This window comes from Lagenorhynchus albirostris, chromosome 11 (genome assembly GCF_949774975.1).
Source record: "Lagenorhynchus albirostris chromosome 11, mLagAlb1.1, whole genome shotgun sequence".
Lineage (NCBI taxonomy): Eukaryota > Metazoa > Chordata > Mammalia > Artiodactyla > Delphinidae > Lagenorhynchus > Lagenorhynchus albirostris.
This window is the reverse complement of record NC_083105.1, coordinates 4,536,235-4,554,975: the sequence shown is the minus strand read 5'-3', so window position 1 is coordinate 4,554,975 and position 18,741 is coordinate 4,536,235. Positions and strand designations below refer to the sequence as shown.

Below are 18,741 nucleotides of genomic sequence, written 5' to 3'. Positions count from 1 at the left end.
GGAGTCGGGCTGCCCATTTGTCCGAGGAGGGTGGGCCTTGGCTGCGAGGGGAGAAGTACAGCTGGTCCTCTACCATCACCCCCTTCTCTTGGCCCCCCTAGATGTTTATAGGTGATTCTTGAAACCTTAGGTCCTTCTGGGAGAATACTCCTGGTAGGAAGTTCAATCTGTGCAGTTTGGCACTGAATCTCAGTGCGATCAGTGAACACACGTGTAACCCAGTTCTCCTTCTTGGTTTACTGGTTCACACCCGCCGGGCATGTGTTCATCAAGGGGGAATGCACGCCCCATGGTCCCCCATCAGAGGCGTGTCCAGTCGGGGAGGGAGCCACCGTGCAGAGAGCTTAGAGCAGCCCTTCCCCGGGGGCGCGAGTGCACACAGGCCCCATGGAGCCCGGAATGGGGGTGGGGATGTGGGAGAAGGTCGTGCCCAAGCTGTAAGAAAGGCACGTTCACCAGGCAGACCGGGGCGCTGGCTTCCCAGGGAGGAACTGTGAATAAAGGCACAGAGGCGGGATCTGAGTGGCCGCTGGAGGCTAGGGCTGGAGCCTGGGCTGCAGGAGAGATGGACCCGAGTGAGGCTGGGGAGTGGGGCGCGGGGGCCAGCCAGTCACTGGAGGAGCGCAGAGCACGAGTGCCGGCACCAAGGGGGCGGCCGCCTCTGCCCCTCAGCCACTGCTCAGCTCAGGGAAGACCCTCTTTAACCGTGTGGAGTATGTGAACACAGGACGGCACCTGAATTGCCAAGTTCACCGTGTGGGACTCACGGGCGGGCAGCTTCGGATTCTGTGCAGTGGAAGATGGAAGTGTTGCGGGTGTAGGGGCAGGAGGATGGACTGGGGAGGGGTCGTTACGGTGTGGTATGCTGCTGAAACCTGGGAGCCAGTTGGGAGGCTGCTGTGTGGTCCAGGGCGAGGGCATCGTCGTAACTGCATTCGTGGTTTTATGAAGAGGAGGGAAATGGGATTTCTTTGGAGATCCAGGGGTTGGGTTTGGGGAAGCCCTCCGGGTTTAACCCCGTTGTCTCCGTCTTTCCCCCTGTAGATATCAATGAGTGTTTGAGTATCAGTGCCCCATGCCCTGTGGGGCAGACATGCATCAACACGGAGGGCTCCTACACATGCCAGAAGAACGTGCCCAACTGTGGCCGTGGCTACCATCTCAATGAGGAGGGGACCCGCTGTGTTGGTTGGTATTAAAAAAAGAAAACCTATTTGAAATGGACTTTTGGTCTGCTCCCAGCACAGCCCTCCCTTCCCTGGAAGGAGAGAGCAGATCCCCAAAGGAAGCTGTTTGCACCTGTCCGTCCATCCCATTGCTGATCTCCAAGCATAGGTCTTTACTGGCTATAGCCTGCACCGTTGCAGTAGAATACTAACCCACCCACTGCCGCCAGCTTTGCCCCTTCAGTCTGTCTGGTTCCTCCTGAGCTGAAAGCTCTCTCGCGCCTCCCTGCTCACAGCCGCCGTCAGTGATGGCCCCCCATTGGCGGCAGACAGAGGACAGATGCCCTCTGCTTACAAGTCAGTCCTCCCGAGTTGGCCCCAAGCTCACAAACTTTATGATCCAGGTGCCCTTTCCTCCCTGTGTGGTGTTTGCTCTTACGTGCTTCCCTCTTCACCTACATTCCTTTGGGTTCGGGCAAGGGCATTGTGCGCCCAGCCTGCCCAGATCCCTGCCACACCGAGGAGTCTCCTCCCTCTAACGCCCAGGGCACTTCCTCAGCCTCTGCCCAGTCACTGGGCACTTCCTGCCTTAACTAGGGTCACTGCTGGCCCAGAGCAGCAGGAGGCCCCCGAGGGTAGAGGCTGCGTCTGCGTCAGCCATCTCGCCAGCATGGACTTGGCACATCGTAGGTGCTCTATGAAATCGGGTTAAGAATTCAATGATGCCGCTTTGTCCATTATGTTTTAGTTGGCTCCTTCCTTTCTGATCATCTTAGGGCAAAAAGCCCCCGGCACGCTAAAGGTTCTTCACCGTGTCTTTCTCTTTTGCAAGATGTGGATGAGTGCTTGCCGCCCTCTGAGCCCTGTGGGCCGGGGCATCGCTGTGTGAACTCCCCTGGAAGTTTCCGCTGCGAGTGCAAGGCCGGCTACTACTTCGACGGCATCAGCAGAACGTGTGTGGGTACGTGGGTGTCCCTGCAGAGGGCCCGGCCAGATGATATCAAGGAGACCCCAGCCTGGGGCACCCTGGAATGACCGTGGTCTACTCCTCACCTCTGAAAATCCCAAGTGCAGGCAGTGCCAGAGAAGGGACCCCGATCGGGAGACCCCCGTTCTGGTTCCAGCTCTGCTGCTGCCAACCATGTAGCTCCTGGGGAGGCCCTCCTGGGCGTGAGCCAGGGTCCTTACCTGTAGAACAGGTGCTCTGCTTGCCCCGGGACCGCTGAGTGTTTGAGGCTCCAGCCAGCTCTACAAATGCCCCAAAGTCTTAGTGATTTCCCAGAGGTTCCTGCCGACCTGCAGCGCTGCAGGGCCCAGAGCTGTGTGCTCGCCCAGGGCAGTGAGAACCCAAGATGGCATGGTGGCCCGAACACCAGGGGCTAGGACAGGTCCTGCTGGTGGACGCCAGCCATCCCCAAACCAGGGTGCTCAGGGGAGCCTGGCACCTGCCCCGCGCAGCCCCACGGCACCTTTGTCGGATCCTGGAGGGCACTCGCTCGGGCTCTGGGGTGGAGAACTGGCGGGTGGGAACGTGCCCAGGCGTGCCGTCGCGGAAGGAGCACGAGGCTCGCCCAGCGGGCAGACAGGCCGGGGCCGTCCCAGCTCCCCTGCTGACTTGCCGCGTGTTTGGGACAAGTCAGTGAGCTTTCTCTTGGAGAGGAGGCCAGGGGAAGTGGGGGACAAAGGTCGTGAGCTGCCACCACGGGCAGCACTGCCCAGGGAGGACGCTGCCTGAGCCACCTCCTGCTCTGTTTCAGACATCAACGAGTGCCGGCGCTACCCCGGGCGCCTGTGTGGCCACAAGTGCGAGAACACGCCTGGCTCCTACTACTGCAGCTGCACCATGGGCTTCCGGCTCTCCTCTGATGGCCGGTCCTGTGAAGGTGAGGGCAGGGCGGGGCAGGGTCAGGAGCTCTGTGACTGCATCCGCGCCCCTTCCCCCAGGCTGCCCACCTCCTGGGGAAACCACCACTCTGCCTGCAGCTCCGCGTGGGACCGACTCACATTTATGCCCTAGAGCATATCAAACAACGTATCAGCAGGGGAAGGACCTCTAAAAGCTTGCTTGTCGGAGATGACTTCCCTCCCCAGTTTCTCCTGGGCCCTGCAGGGGGTGATACCACCTGTGCACACGTAGGGATGGACAAGTTGGCTGCAGAAGCCGGGTGGGAGGTGGCTGAGGGTGTGGGGTTTGGGGGCGTCTGGCCCACTGCTTACTCACATGACCCTGGGGAGTGGCTGACCTCACCTGCCTAATTGTCCTCACAGGGGAAACGGGGTTGTTTATGCCAAAGAGAAACAAAAGCTGGACACTTGTTAAAAGTGGGAAGACAGACTATTTAGACTACGCAGTAGGGGAAAGAGACTTAAGCGTAAATTGGTCTCAACTCCACCAAAAAAAAAAGGTGCAGGTTTTTTAAATGCTGGGGCCTGCTAAGGAATAGTTCTAGAGGATGTTAAGGGCGCTGGTCAGTGGAATTAGGCCAGCTGTGTCTTCTCACTGGCTCTGACCCTCCTGCAGAGTCTGGGAGATGCGGTGGGGGTGGGACCTCCCCCTGATGACCGCATTTCAAAGGCCTGGTTCCCACCTTAAAAGGACCTGGGTTGCAGAAGATATATCTCAAAGGGACAGAAAGGATTTACATCTGCAGGTTTTCTAAAGTAAATGCTTCTAAGGAAAAGGGAGGTCAGGGCCTGTCTTCCGGTGTTGGCTGGAATACACAGGAAATTCTTTGGCAGCATCAAGCTTTCCCAGGCAGGCATTTCAAGGGTCATGGTCTTGGGCTGATGCTAAAGTTTGGTCAGGTCTCTGGGTTGGGGGGTGGGTTGGACCGAGTCATTAGTGTCAAGAGTCTTGGGGTTGTCAGATAACACGGACCCCACCCGATGGGATGGACTGAAATGAGGGGAGGGCCTGGCACATAGGAGGTGCTCAGTGGATGTCACATCTTCTACGGGAATTAGGTGATGAGGCCAGCGAAACTGAGAGCTTCTGGCCCCCCTCGGCAGTCCCTCACATTGCCCATCGAGCTCCCTTCTTTGTAGCGCAGTGCCCAGGGGCAACCTGTAGAGCTACACTCAAGACATGGCAGGTCTTAAATTTCTGGATTAAGAAGGATGATCACCAAAGTCAGATATGCCAGGATGCACCCCAGTGTGTAATTCTCAACCTGGAGCATGGACGGTGTGATGGACTCCTGGGTCCGAGGCTTCTCCTGAGATTCTGGGATTTGTCCCCCAAAACCAGACCCAACACACACACATGTAATGGCAAGGGGCAAGATTCATGCACGGTGGTCCCTCGGGCCTGGGTTCACATCCCAGCTGTGTCACATTTACGGCCTTGAAGGAGTAACTCAGCGTTTCTGGGCCTCAGTGTGCTCATCCGTAAAATGGGGAGAGTAGGACCCACCTTGTAGGGGGTCGTGAGGGTGAGTCAAGGTGAAGCCTGTCAAGGGTTTGTCACGGTGCCCACTTGTGATATGGGGACTGCTCGGATCACTGTCATTATCACTCGTGGCTAGTGCCGTCCCCGGTCACTCCTCAATGGCTGAATAGTAGGTATTCATATCTATGTTAGTGGACAATATTGTGGACACAAGGGCCAGCCTTGCAGTATTACTCCACTAAGCACTTATCAAGCACCCGCCGCCCCAGACGTGTAGCAATAATATGGTTCCTGTCTTCAGGGAGTGTCTCTAGGATGTAAGAAACCACACTGAGCAGAGGTGAGCAAGTGAACAGGTGGCAGCCAGGCCAGGCAGGCGGGACTGCAGGGATGAGACCCGGGGTAAGAGGCTAACAGACATTCTCGGCTGCTCACCCCTCCTGCCCCGCTGAGAATTAGCAGTAAACAAAAATGACGAGGGACGTCTAGGTCAGAGGTTGGCAAACTTTTTTTCTGAAAGCCACGTAGTAAATAGGCTTTGCCAGCTGCATCTCTTTTGCGACTATTCAACTCCGCCCTTGTAACGCACAAGCAGCCGTGGACCATAGTAAATGAATAAGCGGGGCCACGTACCAATAAAACTTTATTTGCAAACACGGGTGGTGGGCCGGAAGTTTACTGATCTCTGCTCTAGGCAAAGGGAGCAGAGGAGCAACAGCCCAGAGTCGGTCTGGCTTGAAGCAGGTGGTGGGTGTGGGGAGATGCCAGGTCCTCCGGCCGTGAGGGGCAGGAGTGGGGCCTCTCTCCCTTGGGGCAACTCCAGGCAGGTCTCTGGCCCTACACGTGGTAACCTCTGCCTCTGTGTGTGTGTGTGTTAACTTGAGGGAGGTCACGGCCCCGCCGGCACTGAGCGTTGACCCCGGGACCCTCTCTTTCAGACGTGAATGAGTGTAGCAGCAGCCCCTGCAGCCAGGAGTGCGCCAACGTCTACGGTTCCTACCAGTGTTACTGCCGGCGAGGCTACCAGCTCAGTGACGTGGACGGGGTCACCTGCGAAGGTGAGGGCTCCCCGCTCGGCTCGGGGCGAAAGTACCCCCTCCCCTGATCCCCATCCCCCACCTCCTGGCTGCCGGGTGGTTTGTGTATTTTTCCCTCTAACTGAAATTTATTCGGATGCACGTTGCCCATCGTTGAGAGTGAAGTGTGTAAAGGGGCAAAGCCACCCACAGATTTTTCTTTAGTAAAATGACACGTGACAGTGGGGATCGCCATGTGTGCTGGGACCTCGAGCAGGGCAGTGGTGGGTGAGGAGGGGCCTCAGGGGCCGCCCACGTCTCTGACACGCAGCTCTGCCTCTGGCCTTTTAAAAGCCCCTCCCTGGGCCTGGACCATCCTCTCTGTCACATGGATGTTAAACCCACACACACCAGGTTGTCCAAGGATGAATCCAAATGGTGACTCAAAAGCACTTCATAGGTGCCTGGCACGATGTAGGTGCTCAAAGGATGACTCTGGTTAAGATTATTACTGTTTCTATATAAGGTGTGTTTGTTATTAGCACATTTATAATAATCAGCATTAGGACGTAGCCAGCCAGGGCACCTCTGTGTGTGTCATTCTGAAGCCCTGGGCACTGCCTCCTGCCTCCGGTTCCCCAGTCTCCCTCCTCCCCTTCCACGTGCACACTTCACACCGTGAACTTGCTGTCTGGCCCTAGGCTAGGCTCTTACCCTCTCTGGGCTTCAGTTTCCCCGTCTGGCGTGATGGTCTCTGAGGCCGCCCCAGCCACAGCACTTTGAGGCCCCCCGCGCCGTGTCCGGCTTGTACTGTGTGGCTGCCCTCCAGGCCGCAGCTCAGCCCACCACGGGGGGTGTAGCCCAGCCGGGGTCCACACAGATGCTGAGGGTGGGCTTTGCCGTCACAGACATCGACGAGTGTGCCCTGCCCACTGGGGGCCACATCTGCTCCTACCGCTGCCTCAACATCCCCGGAAGCTTCCAGTGCAGCTGCCCCTCGACCGGATACAGGCTGGCTCCCAATGGCCGCAACTGTCAAGGTGAGCGGGGTGGGACTCCCGGGGTGTCTCGGGCCGGCTCGGGGCTCTGCGGTGTTGGGGGACTGAGGCCTGGCAGCCACACCACAGACGGGGTGCGTTCGGAGAGGGGACAGCTCTGCATCCTGGGTGTGTCCTGGGCTCCACGGGCACCCTGGTCTCCCATACCCGGGCACACTTGTCCGCCGGGGGTTCTGAGCCGTCCACCCTGCCCTGGGCCAGCCCCAAGAGGGCCCGAAGCGGGGCTGACAGCCTTTAGGAAGATGCCCACCGTGGAGGAAACAGGATGTCAGTGCCCGGAAGACCCCATAGCATAGCACTGCTGTTTAGTCTTTCATTCAGTCACTCGACAAACCCAGGCCCTGCTGGGTGTTAAGGGCAAAGCAGTGAGCAGATGGCGCAGTCCTCTGTCCCAGGGTGATGATCCCCACTTGGCGAGGGGATGGGCCTGGTCAGGGTGTGTGACAACCCAGAGGTCTCTGTATTTAGGGACACTATGGCTGGAGGATGCCGCGGGGGCCCGGGGGGCGGCTAAACGAGGGGCCAGCGACATCCATCCAGTTGTACTAGGCTCCCATTTCTAAAGGACACTCCAGGGGTCATCAGCGTCCTGTAACCGTCCATTTGGTTACGGGGTGGGTGGTGCTAAGTAGATATTTGTGAAGGGGCAACCCTGGAATGGGCGCGTGGGCCTCACCTCCGGGAATGGCCGCAGAAGCTGAGTCAGAAGTTGGCTCTGTTCAGCCCCTCCTGATGAGCCCCCACGTGGGGCTGGTGGCCCAGAGGCTCTGGAGGGCCCGGGTCCTGCAGATGTCCTTTCTGGTCATGAAGAAGGTTTGAAGACTTTGATCAAAGGCGGGCAGGAGCTGTGGCGTTTCCTGGGAGGGACCCGCTCAGCTCGTCCAGAGCTCCGGATGGAAGTTGCTCTGTTTTCACATTTCTGACGAAGCAGATGACCTGGCCAGGCGCCCTCACCGCAGCCTGGGGTCCTGCCAGACACAGTGAGAACACATTCCTGAGCCTCAGACTTTGAGACTGGGGAGAGCTGTTTTTGCCACCAATGGCCAGGACTTGGCATCTCGTAACAGATGCCTCTGGCGCGGTGACATCCCCTGGGCCCACCATTTGGCTGCTCCGGAAAGTTGAGGGAAGGGGACGGCTCCCCATGTCCAGGGTGACCTCGTGACATGCCCCAGGCCGGGTTCCGGTCCATCCCAGATAGTCACTGACTTTGGACACTGGGCCCAACATAGAATCCCTTTAAGCCTCAGTTTCCTCGTCTGTAATATGGGGCTAGTGGCTTCTGCTCATTCCCTCCTAGGATGTTACAAGTGGCACGTGAGGTAAGGCTGATGCAACTCGAGAGCCCCAGAGAGGCACTGGCTGCCTGGATTCAAAGCTCGACTCCACCACTTACAGAATGTGTGACCTTAGGCCAGTCACTTAACCCCTATGACTCTTCCCTAAAATGGGGATAATAACAGTACTTGCCTCATTTAATTAGAATGAGAAGCAGGTGTTTCCTGCAAAACACTTTAAGGGCTGTCATATAGTGTTTGCCGTTTTCCTTATTATGCTTAATCCTAGGATTGTGAATAATAGGTATTAAATATAATCTCCTATACGTAAAAACGCTGGTACGGGGCTCTGCTCCAGAGAGCAGCCAGTGGAGGGCAAGGATGGCCTGATCCCCCCTGAGCCTGGTTGATGGGAGGCCTGGGCACCCCTGTCTGTGGCTGGGGATGGCTGGGGGGCCTTGGCCTTCACCGTGCTGCCTTGGGATCTCCTGCAGACATTGATGAGTGTGTGACCGGCATCCACAACTGCTCCATCAACGAGACCTGCTTCAACATCCAGGGCGGGTTCCGCTGCCTGGCCTTCGAGTGTCCCGAGAACTACCGCCGCTCCGCAGACACGTAAGTCCCTCGGTCCCCGCGATCGTCTGTCTGTGTTGGCCTTCCTGGGGGCCCGGCTCCCGGCCTGGGCGGGTAGTTAATGAGCCGTGCCCTCCCATGTGGGTGTCGGGAAACTCAAGGATCCCTGGTTCTCAGGCGCCTAAATGCCAATGAGACTGGTTGCAGAAAGTGAAGGTAGTGACCTCATATGGGCTCAAGGTGGGCAGGCCTGCTCCCAGACCCGCCTGTGCATGGAGCCAGGCAGAAACCTCTCTCCCCGGGGTGAAGCCTTGGGCAAGGGACAGCTCTCTGGGCCTCAGTTTCCTCATCTGTGACACGCAGATAAAGGTAGCAATGACTCTGGGTGAGCCGACGTGCCTTGTTAGGGTGTCATTGTTAGATGACCTCACCTGAAAGTCAGATTCTCTTCAACCCAGTGACGGCGTGGGAACAGCACGAAAGGTTGTGTGTCCTCAGCTTGAAGCTGTGTGTCCATATGTCACTGCAAGCTCACTCAGTCTCAGGCCACCGGGATATATCCTGCTGGGGTGTCCAGGAGCCCTGTTCCTCAGGGAGCAGTGAGGACCCTCTGGTCTCGCGCCACACGGCCCCATCCCTTATTTTATCAGATGGGCCTCCTTTCGTGCCCCCGGCGGTTGTTTCAGGAAAAGCTCCACCGTGGGAGCCAATCTCAGGAGCGTGGATGCGTGACCCCTTCCCTCCAGCCCCGGGAAGTGCTCACAGCCAGCACACAGCCAGGCTGCCTGGGAGACTCGGCCTCTTGGCCTTGGCGCTGGTCAGTGCCATCTTGGGCGGGGTCCCAGTCCCCAGCATCCACTTGTTGTTCTGGTCCCGCCTCCTGCTGGCCGAATGCCAGAGCAGGAGATGCTCAGATGGCCCCAGTGTTCTTCCCGGCATCCGCAGTGTTCATCCCCCGGCCTTGCGGCTCCTGCCCCCACCCCCACAGGTCCTCTCAGTTTCCCCAGCGGGCGTGCTTGCCAGGTAGGGAGAAGCCACTCCAGAACTGGGTTTGCCAGCATTCCAAAGAGCCTGTGGGTTATGCAACAGCTAAGTGGGCGGTCTTGGTGCTCCCCTGAGCCGTGAAGAAAGATCCCTGTCCTTACTTTGAGGCTGCGCTGCTCCCAGGACCCTCGTCGGGGTCTGGGTCTGGGTCTGGGGATTCTGGAAGACTGGCTGACTGCTCTCCATGTGTAACTCACGCACAATCACGAAAGCAAAAGGGAAGGAGGCTGCCCTGTGCAGGGACTTCACGCCTCCTAAGCGGGGGGTGGGCAGGCCGGCAGGCTAGCGTCGTGTCCTGAGGTTGCGGCTGAAGTTGCCCCCTGCGCCCCACCGCGTTGACGCTCGTTGCGGAATCCTTCGCCGCCCCGCAGTGCCAGCGAAAGTCATTTACTTGTTTGGGGAATGTTCACCGTGAGCCTACTGTGTGCGGGCACCTGGGCAGACAGTGGGCCCACAGAGGCCCCCCATCCCCTGCTCTGAGCCCCGGAGGAGCATATGCAGAATGGCAGTGGGCAGGGTGCAGGGGTACTGAGACCAAGGAGGGCCCCCCGGCTCCGGCGGGGAGCACGGTAGCCAGGGGAGCCTGGAGTCCTGGCCGTGAATATGGGGTATTCAGCGAGGAACCACGTTCTGCTGACCGAGGGATTGATGCTCCAGGGCCTGGTCTGTCTCCATCCCATGGGTTCCTCAGCCTGACCCCCAGGGGATGATAAAGAGGGGGCTCCGTCATTCTCTGTATTAAAAGGGCAGGAAGTGAGCCCCTACCCACAGTCAAGGTGAGCGGGGAAGGGTGAGGCCCCAAGCAGCCTCTCCAAGGAAGACTGTGGCCCCATTGACCAACGTGCCGCTCACCAGCGCCACCCAGCGGCAGGAGCAGAGGCTGGGAGGCGAGTGGAGCTGGGAGAAGGTGTGGTCCCCGCCCTGAGGGTCCTGACTGAGCCCCTGTGGCTGTTCTCGGGTCTCATGGAGATGCTATCTGGCATTGAGATGAATGTCCCCCTCGCTTAGGTTTGCCTCCTACGCTCAGTCTGTTCCAGGCCCCTTGACCTTGACCGTGACCAGGTCCCGTGAGCTTCTTGCTGTAAAGGGGGCGGTGATACCGCCCTCCTGCGTTCCTGTAGGGTGACCTGCGATTGTGGGGCTGAGCCACCTCCGTACCGCTCTGAGTTCAGCCCTGGGGGGTATGGATAGGCGCCCCAAGGCGTGTTTTACTGCCAGTATTTATGGATGGAGGGAAGGTGGGCCCTGGTGTCCAGGTTGGGGCATGGCCTGGGAGGCCGCCCGGAGGAAGAAGGAACCAGGGCTGGGTCCCCCCCTGGCTTCCGGGCCTGGCTCTCCTGTTCCTCGGTGCTGTGACTTTGGGTCTTGGTCACCCAAGGGCCCCTTTTGCCTCTGTAACACAGCGCTGACAATACCTGCTTGTCAGTGCCTGGAGGATTGGCAGTAACGCCCCACGTGCCCAGCCCACGGCCAGCATTGGTGCCCAGACAACAGTGGTGGTGAGAAGGATGGCAGCCGGCCACCCTGTTCTCTCGTCCTCAGAATCCAGAGGTTCCTCAGAGCAACTCTGCAGCCCTCGCTCTGCTGCTGACTGTGTGCCTATGGGCTGACTGTGTGACTGGAAGGTCTAGGGTCGCTCAGCCCTTAGATGGGAAGGCGAGACATGGGTTCCTGAAGGGCTGTGTGGCCCTGGGGCCACGCCTGCTGCACGTGGGAATCTGTCTAGTTACAGTTTCTCCTTGTTAACCCTGTTGAGGTGTCACGGACCAGCCAGGAGCCCCGCGTCAGGCACAGGAAGTGAGGGCCGGGCCTGGAATCCCAGGTTGAGGGGCCATAGGGGGTCTCATCCTGGTTGCCTCGTCCCAGTTGGGGGGGTTACTCTGGGACCACAGGAGCACCGCTAGCTTAGGGTGAGCACGGTGACAGGTCACTGACACGTCACGTAGACGGACGTGGGCAGGCCGCAGGCCAGAGCTCCAGGTGCTCCAGGTGCTCCAGGTGCGGAGGGGCCGCCCCTCTCTCAGCACTGCAGACCCCTCAGACTGGAGTTTTCTACTTTACAGCCCTTTTCCTTCTCCACAAAAATCCTCTTAAAGAATTTACTATCTGACCTTCGAAAGCAATTTGTAAAATTTAAAAAGGCTGCATTAGGAAGAACCCAGTAACTGGCCCTTCTGTGGTTAACATTCAGGGAGCCTTTACAGGCAAGATTGGAGTCTCTCTCTCTCTCTCTCTCTCTCTGTGTCTCTTTGTCTTTCTGTCTCTGGGCCTCAGCCTTCCCTCTCTCCACACAGCCTCCTTCTGGCCAGTGGTAACTGGAACATGACCCAGCAGGCTGGGCCGCAAACCACAGGGCTGGGCCTCACGGACTGACCAGGCTGTTAAGATCCCAAACACACAATTCCCTCCTCCCCACAGGAGGAATGTTCAGTGTTGCAGAGCCTGGGGTGGGACCGAAAACATCCTCTTTACCGCCTCGGCGGGGCAGCCCCCTGAGACCCGGGGTCTTGGAAGCCAGAGCGAGGCTGGGCAGCCTTGGCTGGTACAGCTGTTCGGCCCCAGGTGGTAATGCGGGTGGACAGAGCGGGTGAAGCCCTGCCCCGGCCGGTTCCTGGGGCTTGTGTCCAGAATGACAGGAGCCTGAAAGTCAGGGAACCGCCAGCAGGGACGGCTGCGGGCATCAGACAGCCTGGGGGGCGGCCAGAATGACCATGCCTCCCGAGAGAAGGGACTGGCCTTGAGGACCTTTTTTCTCTGGCGTGTGGTGGCCTTCAATGATTGCATTTTCATGGAACTTGGGGTGTCCCGATCAAATTCGTTGAACTGAAAAATCGGGGCACGTTGTTCTCTCATGCGGGTCGAGATGGAAACCAAGGTGCGTGGTCCCGGGGGTCCGGGCCTCCTCTGCTCCGTAATAGATGCAGTGGCGACGGCCCCTCCTCTGTCTAGACATACCGGCTGACAAAGACTCCGCTGCCGTCCCCAGGCTGACAGGCAGTTTGCCAGAGGCAGTTGTTATAATTTCTGAGATGTTTCAACAAATATGGGGGAGAGCAGGATAGGATAATTGATGTTGGAACTGACCAGGAAAACCAGGCCCGTATTTACTCGTGTGCAGGTAGAAAGCACGTAGGTGTCGAGCTGGTCCTGGAGATGAAGCCAGAGAGCCACAGCCCCACCCTTGGGAAGCAAGCCATCTGAAAGGAGCCAGGCCCAGAAGGGCCCAGAGTGAGGAAGGGCTGGCTCTGCTTGGTGACCCTGTGGGGTTGGGGGTGGGTGGAGACCATCGAGGAGGAAGGAGGATCCAGCTCTCTGGTGTGTGATACCAGACCTTCATGCACACCTCATGTTCCCTGCCTTCCACCCATGCCGGGTCAATCCTCTGGCGAATCAAAATCCTGGCCTTGGATACGGGAAACGTGGGAAAACTTTAACGCACATGCAGGAGACCCTGGCGCCACCTGCTGGCCAGATCCACCAGGCCCTTCCTGAAGCAGCTGGGCCGTGTGTGTGTGTGTGTGTGTGTGTGTGTGTGTGTGTGTGTGTGTGTGTGTGTGTGTGTGTGTGTGTGTGTGTGTGTGTGTGTGTGTGTGTGTGTGTGTGTGTGTGTGTGTGTGTGTGCGCGCGTGCGTGTCTCCCCTCACTGTCAGTAGGATGAGGAGAACCGGGGGGGACAGTGAGGTGAGCTTGGGGAAGGAGAAGCCCCGATGCACCCAGCACGAGGCCCCGTCCCTCGGTTTCTCCACAGTCACCTGGCACACTCCCAGCTGGCCTGGACCTGGGTGTCTCTGGGGGAGGGGCCTGCCCCTCAGCAGCACCCACGCCCGCCTTCTTTCCTCCCTCTCCCCCTGCCTCTGAGCCCCCTCCCGTGCGGGACCCTCCTCTTAGGTGTTCCTGATCTCCACACCCCTTTACTAGCGTGGAGCTCATTCCCAGGGCTGCCCTTTCTAAGAGCTCAGAATGGTAAATGGCCAACTAAAAGAAAGGATTTTATATCCTGGGCATAGGATGTAAAAAGAGACAGCACTCACAATAAATGCCAAGTGTAAGTAAGTCCTAGTCACCTGACAAGAGGCGTGGAAACTAAAAAAGTTGAAATGGAGGCATGATAGAGGACTAGGACAGTAGATGCTTGTGCTTGGAGAAGCCAGACAGTCAAGATGGCAGGACTTCCTGGGACACGTGCTCTGTCAGGTCCTTGGCTCTGCTCCTAAGGCAGTTGCCTTCGGAGTGTGATGGGCCTGGAGTTCAGGAGGCAGAAGATAGGCCCTGTTCTTATCTCACAGGACGTTAGAACCTGTCCCCGTCCTGTCACAGGACGTTAGAACCTGTCTCCATCCTGTCACAGGGCGTTAGAACCTGTCCCCATCCTGCCACAGGGCGTTAGAACCTGTCTTTATCCTTGTACAGGAAGTTAGAACCTGTCCCCGTCCTGCCACAGGACGTTAGAACCTGTCCCCGTCCTGCCACAGGACGTTAGAACCTGTCTCCATCCTGTCACAGGACGTTAGAACCTGTCCCCGTCCTGCCACAGGACGTTAGAACCTGTCTCCATCCTGTCACAGGACGTTAGAACCTGTCCCCGTCCTGTCACAGGACGTTAGAACCTGTCCCCGTCCTGTCACAGGAAGTTAGATCCTGTCCCCATCCTGTCACAGGACGTTAGAACCTGTCCCCGTCCTGCCACAGGACGTTAGAACCTGTCTCCATCCTGTCACAGGACGTTAGAACCTGTCCCCGTCCTGTCACAGGACGTTAGAACCTGTCCCCGTCCTGTCACAGGAAGTTAGATCCTGTCCCCATCCTGTCACAGGACGTTAGAACCTGTCCCCGTCCTGTCACAGGACGTTAGAACCTGTCCCCGTCCTGTCACAGGAAGTTAGATCCTGTCCCCATCCTGTCACAGGACGTTAGAACCTGTCCCCGTCCTGTCACAGGACGTTAGAACCTGTCCCCGTCCTGTCACAGGAAGTTAGATCCTGTCCCCGTCCTGTCACAGGACGTTAGAACCTGTCCCCGTCCTGTCACAGGACGTTAGAACCTGCCCCCGTCCTGTGACAGTAGGTTAGAACCTGTCTCCATCCTTGTACAGGAAGTTAGAACCTGTCCGCATCCTGTCACCGGAAGTTAGAACATCTCTCCATCTCCGTCTCAAGCCCTGGTTGGCCCTGTGGACACAGACAGGGAACTGGGCCTAGAGCACAGGGAGTGGGGGAAGATGGGGAACAGACCTCACTGCCTGAGCACAAATCTAGCTTCCCCACACACTCTGTGACCTCAGGAAGGCCACTGACTCTTTCTAGCCTCAGTTTCCTCATCTGAAAAATGTCCCTCAGCCCCCCATCCCCAAGGGGTGTGATCGCACTAGCGGAGGCGTGGTGACGAGTAGCCGTGCGCTCCGTAAGCGGCAGCAGCCGTGCTTGCCGGCGTGCAGACAGACACTCACTTCGGGGGTCGTCTCCAAGACCCGCTCGGGAGCCCTGTGTCGCCCTGACCACTGTCTGGGTGAGGAGCCAGGAGCCTGGACGACACTCAGAGGGCAGGGTGTGCCTGGTGAGGACAGCCCGGGGTGGGGCTCTGCCAGTGAGAAGGGGACACATCTCGCTCCAGGCACGACCCTTGACCCCAGCCACCCAGCGCCCCCTGAGGGTGTTGGAAGAGGCTAGTGCCTGAGCCCGCGGCCCGGAGGTCCCCGGCACCTCCCACAGGTGAGTGAGGGGTGCTCTTCCCGTTGGCTGATTGGCCAGAGGGGCGGCGGGAGGCCCCGCCCAGCGAGCCCCCGCTTCCCCGCCCCCATGCTCTGTTGTTTCTCTGCTTGCTGAATGGGCCCTAACGCTCTTTCTCTCTGTCCACTTTTCTTGCAGCCGCTGCGAGCGCTTGCCTTGCCATGAGAATCAGGAGTGCCCCAAGCTGCCTCTGAGAATAACCTACTACCACCTCTCTTTCCCCACCAACATCCAAGTGCCCGCCGTGGTTTTCCGCATGGGCCCCTCCAGTGCCGTCCCCGGGGACAGCATGCAGCTGGCCATCACCGGCGGCAACGAGGAGGGCTTTTTCACCACCCAGAAGGTGAGCCACCACAGTGGGGTGGTGGCCCTCACCAAGCCCGTCCCCGAGCCCAGGGACTTGCTCCTGACCGTCAGGATGGAGCTCTCTCGCCACGGCACCGTCAGCTCCTTTGTGGCCAAGCTTTACATCTTTGTGTCCGCAGAGCTCTGAGCACGCGCTTTGGGCCGTGGGGGGCCCCCTCTTGTTGCTTTCCTCACCCTCCCCTCCGGGATCCGAATAAAGGTTCAGCGGACGATCCCACACAGCATGGCTGGCGTGCCTTGGTTTTATTTGGCGTGGTCGGGTGTCTCTGTGCTTGTCCCTGGTGGGGAGGGGGCAGCCGAGCAATGCCTGGCGCCCCCAAGGGTGACCACGGAGTGTTTTCCGTGAGGGGTGTGCGCCCAGGAGCCCCCGTTGGGGGGCCTCACAGCCCACGCCGCCAGGGAGCCCAGGCCCGGAGAGAACGAGGCTCGGGTGTTTCATTTGACGTGATTCTCCTCCGCTTGTGTTTAGCCCAGAGAATGAGGTGACCAAGGCCCCCAGGGTTGATGGACCTCCATCCCCTCTCACTTCACAGATGTGGAAACTGAGGCCCAGAGAAGGGGAGGGACTTGGCCAAGGTGACGTGGGCCATTTGTGGTAGAGCCAGGTCTACTGGCCCCAGCTTCGTTTCCTTACTGTGTCACCAGGAGCTGAGCCTTTAACCGAGGCAAAAAAGCTCTATCGTGAGACTCAAACCTCCCTTTCTGTTTGTCTTGATGGGAGGCCCGAACTTGTGGAAAAACACTGAACGCAATCGCAGCATCTTGGATGCAGCCCTTACCTAAGTGAGGTCGGTTCCCTCCACTAAGGTTCTCAGCTTCGTACCAGGAAGAGGCAAAGGACAGCACGATGAATGTGCCGCTCATGGGAACCCCTAAGCCAGCGTCAGGTCCTTCATATGCGTTGCTTCCCATCCTGTGGGGCGGGTGTTTCATCCCAAGAGAGACTCAGAGGGGGCGAGCAATTTGCCCAAGATGACACAGTGGGTATTGGAACCTCGGTTTGCTGACTACACAGCTTTGACTCTTCCACCATGATCCCAGCCCAGTTCCCAACGTGCCTCTCAAGGCCCTGCATCATTTAGTGCTAATGTCCATCTCCAGCCTGACCTCAAATTGTTCTCCCTTCGCTCACCTCCCTGGAGCCACATTGCCCAACTCTTTGCTGCCTCAGGCCCTTTGCACATGCTTTTGCACACTTGGCCTGAATGTTGGTTAAACCTCAGCCTGTATGTTCCTGTCTCAGCTGGGCCTCCCTTGACATCCGTTGGTTATGTTTTTCTGTCAGTCTTTCTCATAACACTGCCTTTGGGATGCTCATCACAGTTTGCAGTTCCTATTTATCTGTTTTGCTTTTGTCTTCCCCACCATCCAGAAGGCTCCATGAAGGCAGGGACCAAGTCTGTCTCATGCAGTGCCGTGTCGCTAGCTCCCAGCAGGGCCTAGCGCACAGTAGGTGCTCTACCCCTGTCTGTTGGGGGAATGGATGACTTCCTGCCAACATTGCTTTGCAAGTCTAGCATTTCTGTGGCTGCTGGCTCTGTTTTCAAGCAGAAATGTGAAGGGAAGGCAGAATGTCAAGAGGAATCAATTAAAGGTTACTGGAGGATCCTAAGATCCTTCCTACAAGTACATGGAAGGAAAATGGGGAAGGGGCCCACCTTGCTGTCTAGTGGAGAGGACGGCTATACAGTTAACACCATGCCCAGTGCCCTGTGACAGAGGCAGCGGTTAACTCGCCGTGGGAGCACGCACATGCTCCTAGCCATTCGTCTCCAAGCCCCCACTGTCTCCCAGACCCCTCTCTGAGCATCTCTGGTCTGGACTGGCTTCCAGTCTCCTATCTTCCAAGCTGAAGCCAGAGGACCTCTCTGAAGGACCAGTCTGGTTATGTCCCTCCCCTCTTTAGAAACTTCTATGATTCTTTCACTAGCAGATGAAGCCCAACTCCCTTGGAATGGCATTCGAGGCCCTGCCTACTCCAGCCTCTGCCCATCTTTTCAGCTACATCTCCCTCCCGCTCCCCGCTCTAGCTCACCCCCTTGCTTGTGTTCCAGCCACGCGGGGCTCTTGTCCTTCTCCGCATGCACTTTCTCCGGGCTTTAGCATGTACCATGCCATCCTCCTGCAAACTGCCGTTCTCCCTGAAGCCACGTCCTCAGTGAAACCTCTCCTGAAGCTGAGCTCTTCTAGCGCCGGGCGTACTCCATCAGAGCAGTTACCTTGTCGTTACTTTTTATCGTCCCCACTTCTCTGGGCCTGTTGGAAGGCAAGGATTGTATCTGTGTTCTCTACACTTTCAGAATGTCTGGCCTGTGGAAGGAGCTCAGTAAACATCCGAGTAAACATATGGATGGATGGATGGATGGATGGATGGATGGAAGGATGGTTGGATGATGGATGGGTGGATAGTATTTTCAAGGTTTAGTTCAAGTATCACCTCTTCTGTGAAATCAGCAAGACACAGCAGGGATTCATCATGTATTCAGTTATTCTTTTATCATGGTCCAGATTATTCAGGCCACAGAAGCACTTTTCCCGTAGGAGTGTTAAGATGGGGGGGGGAGAAATTCTCGGGGGCTTTAGAAGCCAGAATCCCCTCTACAACATTCCCACCAGCTTTGTTTGCACTTGCCCTTGTCTGTGGAACTCCCTGCCTCTTAAGGTGGCCTGTTCCATTTCAGGACACCTCTGATGTTTCTCTGTGTGTACCTGAGAGCACATGTGGGGATGATATCTGAATTACCTGCCTGCTCACCTCCCTGCAGTTCCTTGAGGCCACTTAGCAGTATTCCTGGATCATCCTGCTGAGATCACACAGTGCAGAAGAAACCAACCAACCAAACAAACAAAAACACAAGAGTTTTAATGTCCTCCTTGCCATTTATTAGTTCTGTGACCTCGGATAAGTCATTTGCCTTTCAGAGCTTCAACGCCCACTTCCTGGATTATTTTGAACATTACGTGAAGTTACTTACACACGAGGCAGTGTCTGGCATGTGGTAGGCAGTTAATAAGTGTTGGTTTCTCCCCTCATTGGAAGGTACTTGAGTGTTCATTTGGATCTTGATTTAAATGGGGAATAGAAGTTCAGAGGGTTTGTAGAGCTGCCATCACTTCCGACTCC

The 18,741-nt window shown here is 57.5% G+C and overlaps 1 protein-coding gene across 3 annotated transcripts in view; it reads left to right on the top strand.

Moving 5' to 3' along the window:
• The window catches only part of FBLN1 (fibulin 1), a 78,883-nt gene that overhangs the window by 34,865 nt on the left and 25,277 nt on the right, over positions 1 to 18,741 (top strand). Inside the window, exons 9-15 of one of the 3 annotated variants that reach the window (XM_060166899.1) lie at positions 1,045 to 1,188; positions 1,999 to 2,127; positions 2,924 to 3,049; positions 5,493 to 5,612; positions 6,479 to 6,610; positions 8,400 to 8,523; positions 15,390 to 15,594. In XM_060166899.1, coding sequence (XP_060022882.1) covers positions 1,045 to 1,188; positions 1,999 to 2,127; positions 2,924 to 3,049; positions 5,493 to 5,612; positions 6,479 to 6,610; positions 8,400 to 8,523; positions 15,390 to 15,594 — 980 coding nt within the window. Of the gene's footprint in view, positions 1 to 1,044; positions 1,189 to 1,998; positions 2,128 to 2,923; positions 3,050 to 5,492; positions 5,613 to 6,478; positions 6,611 to 8,399; positions 8,524 to 15,389; positions 15,842 to 18,741 lie in introns of those variants that run through there. The other 2 variants (XM_060166898.1, XM_060166897.1) reach the window with 2 other exon arrangements.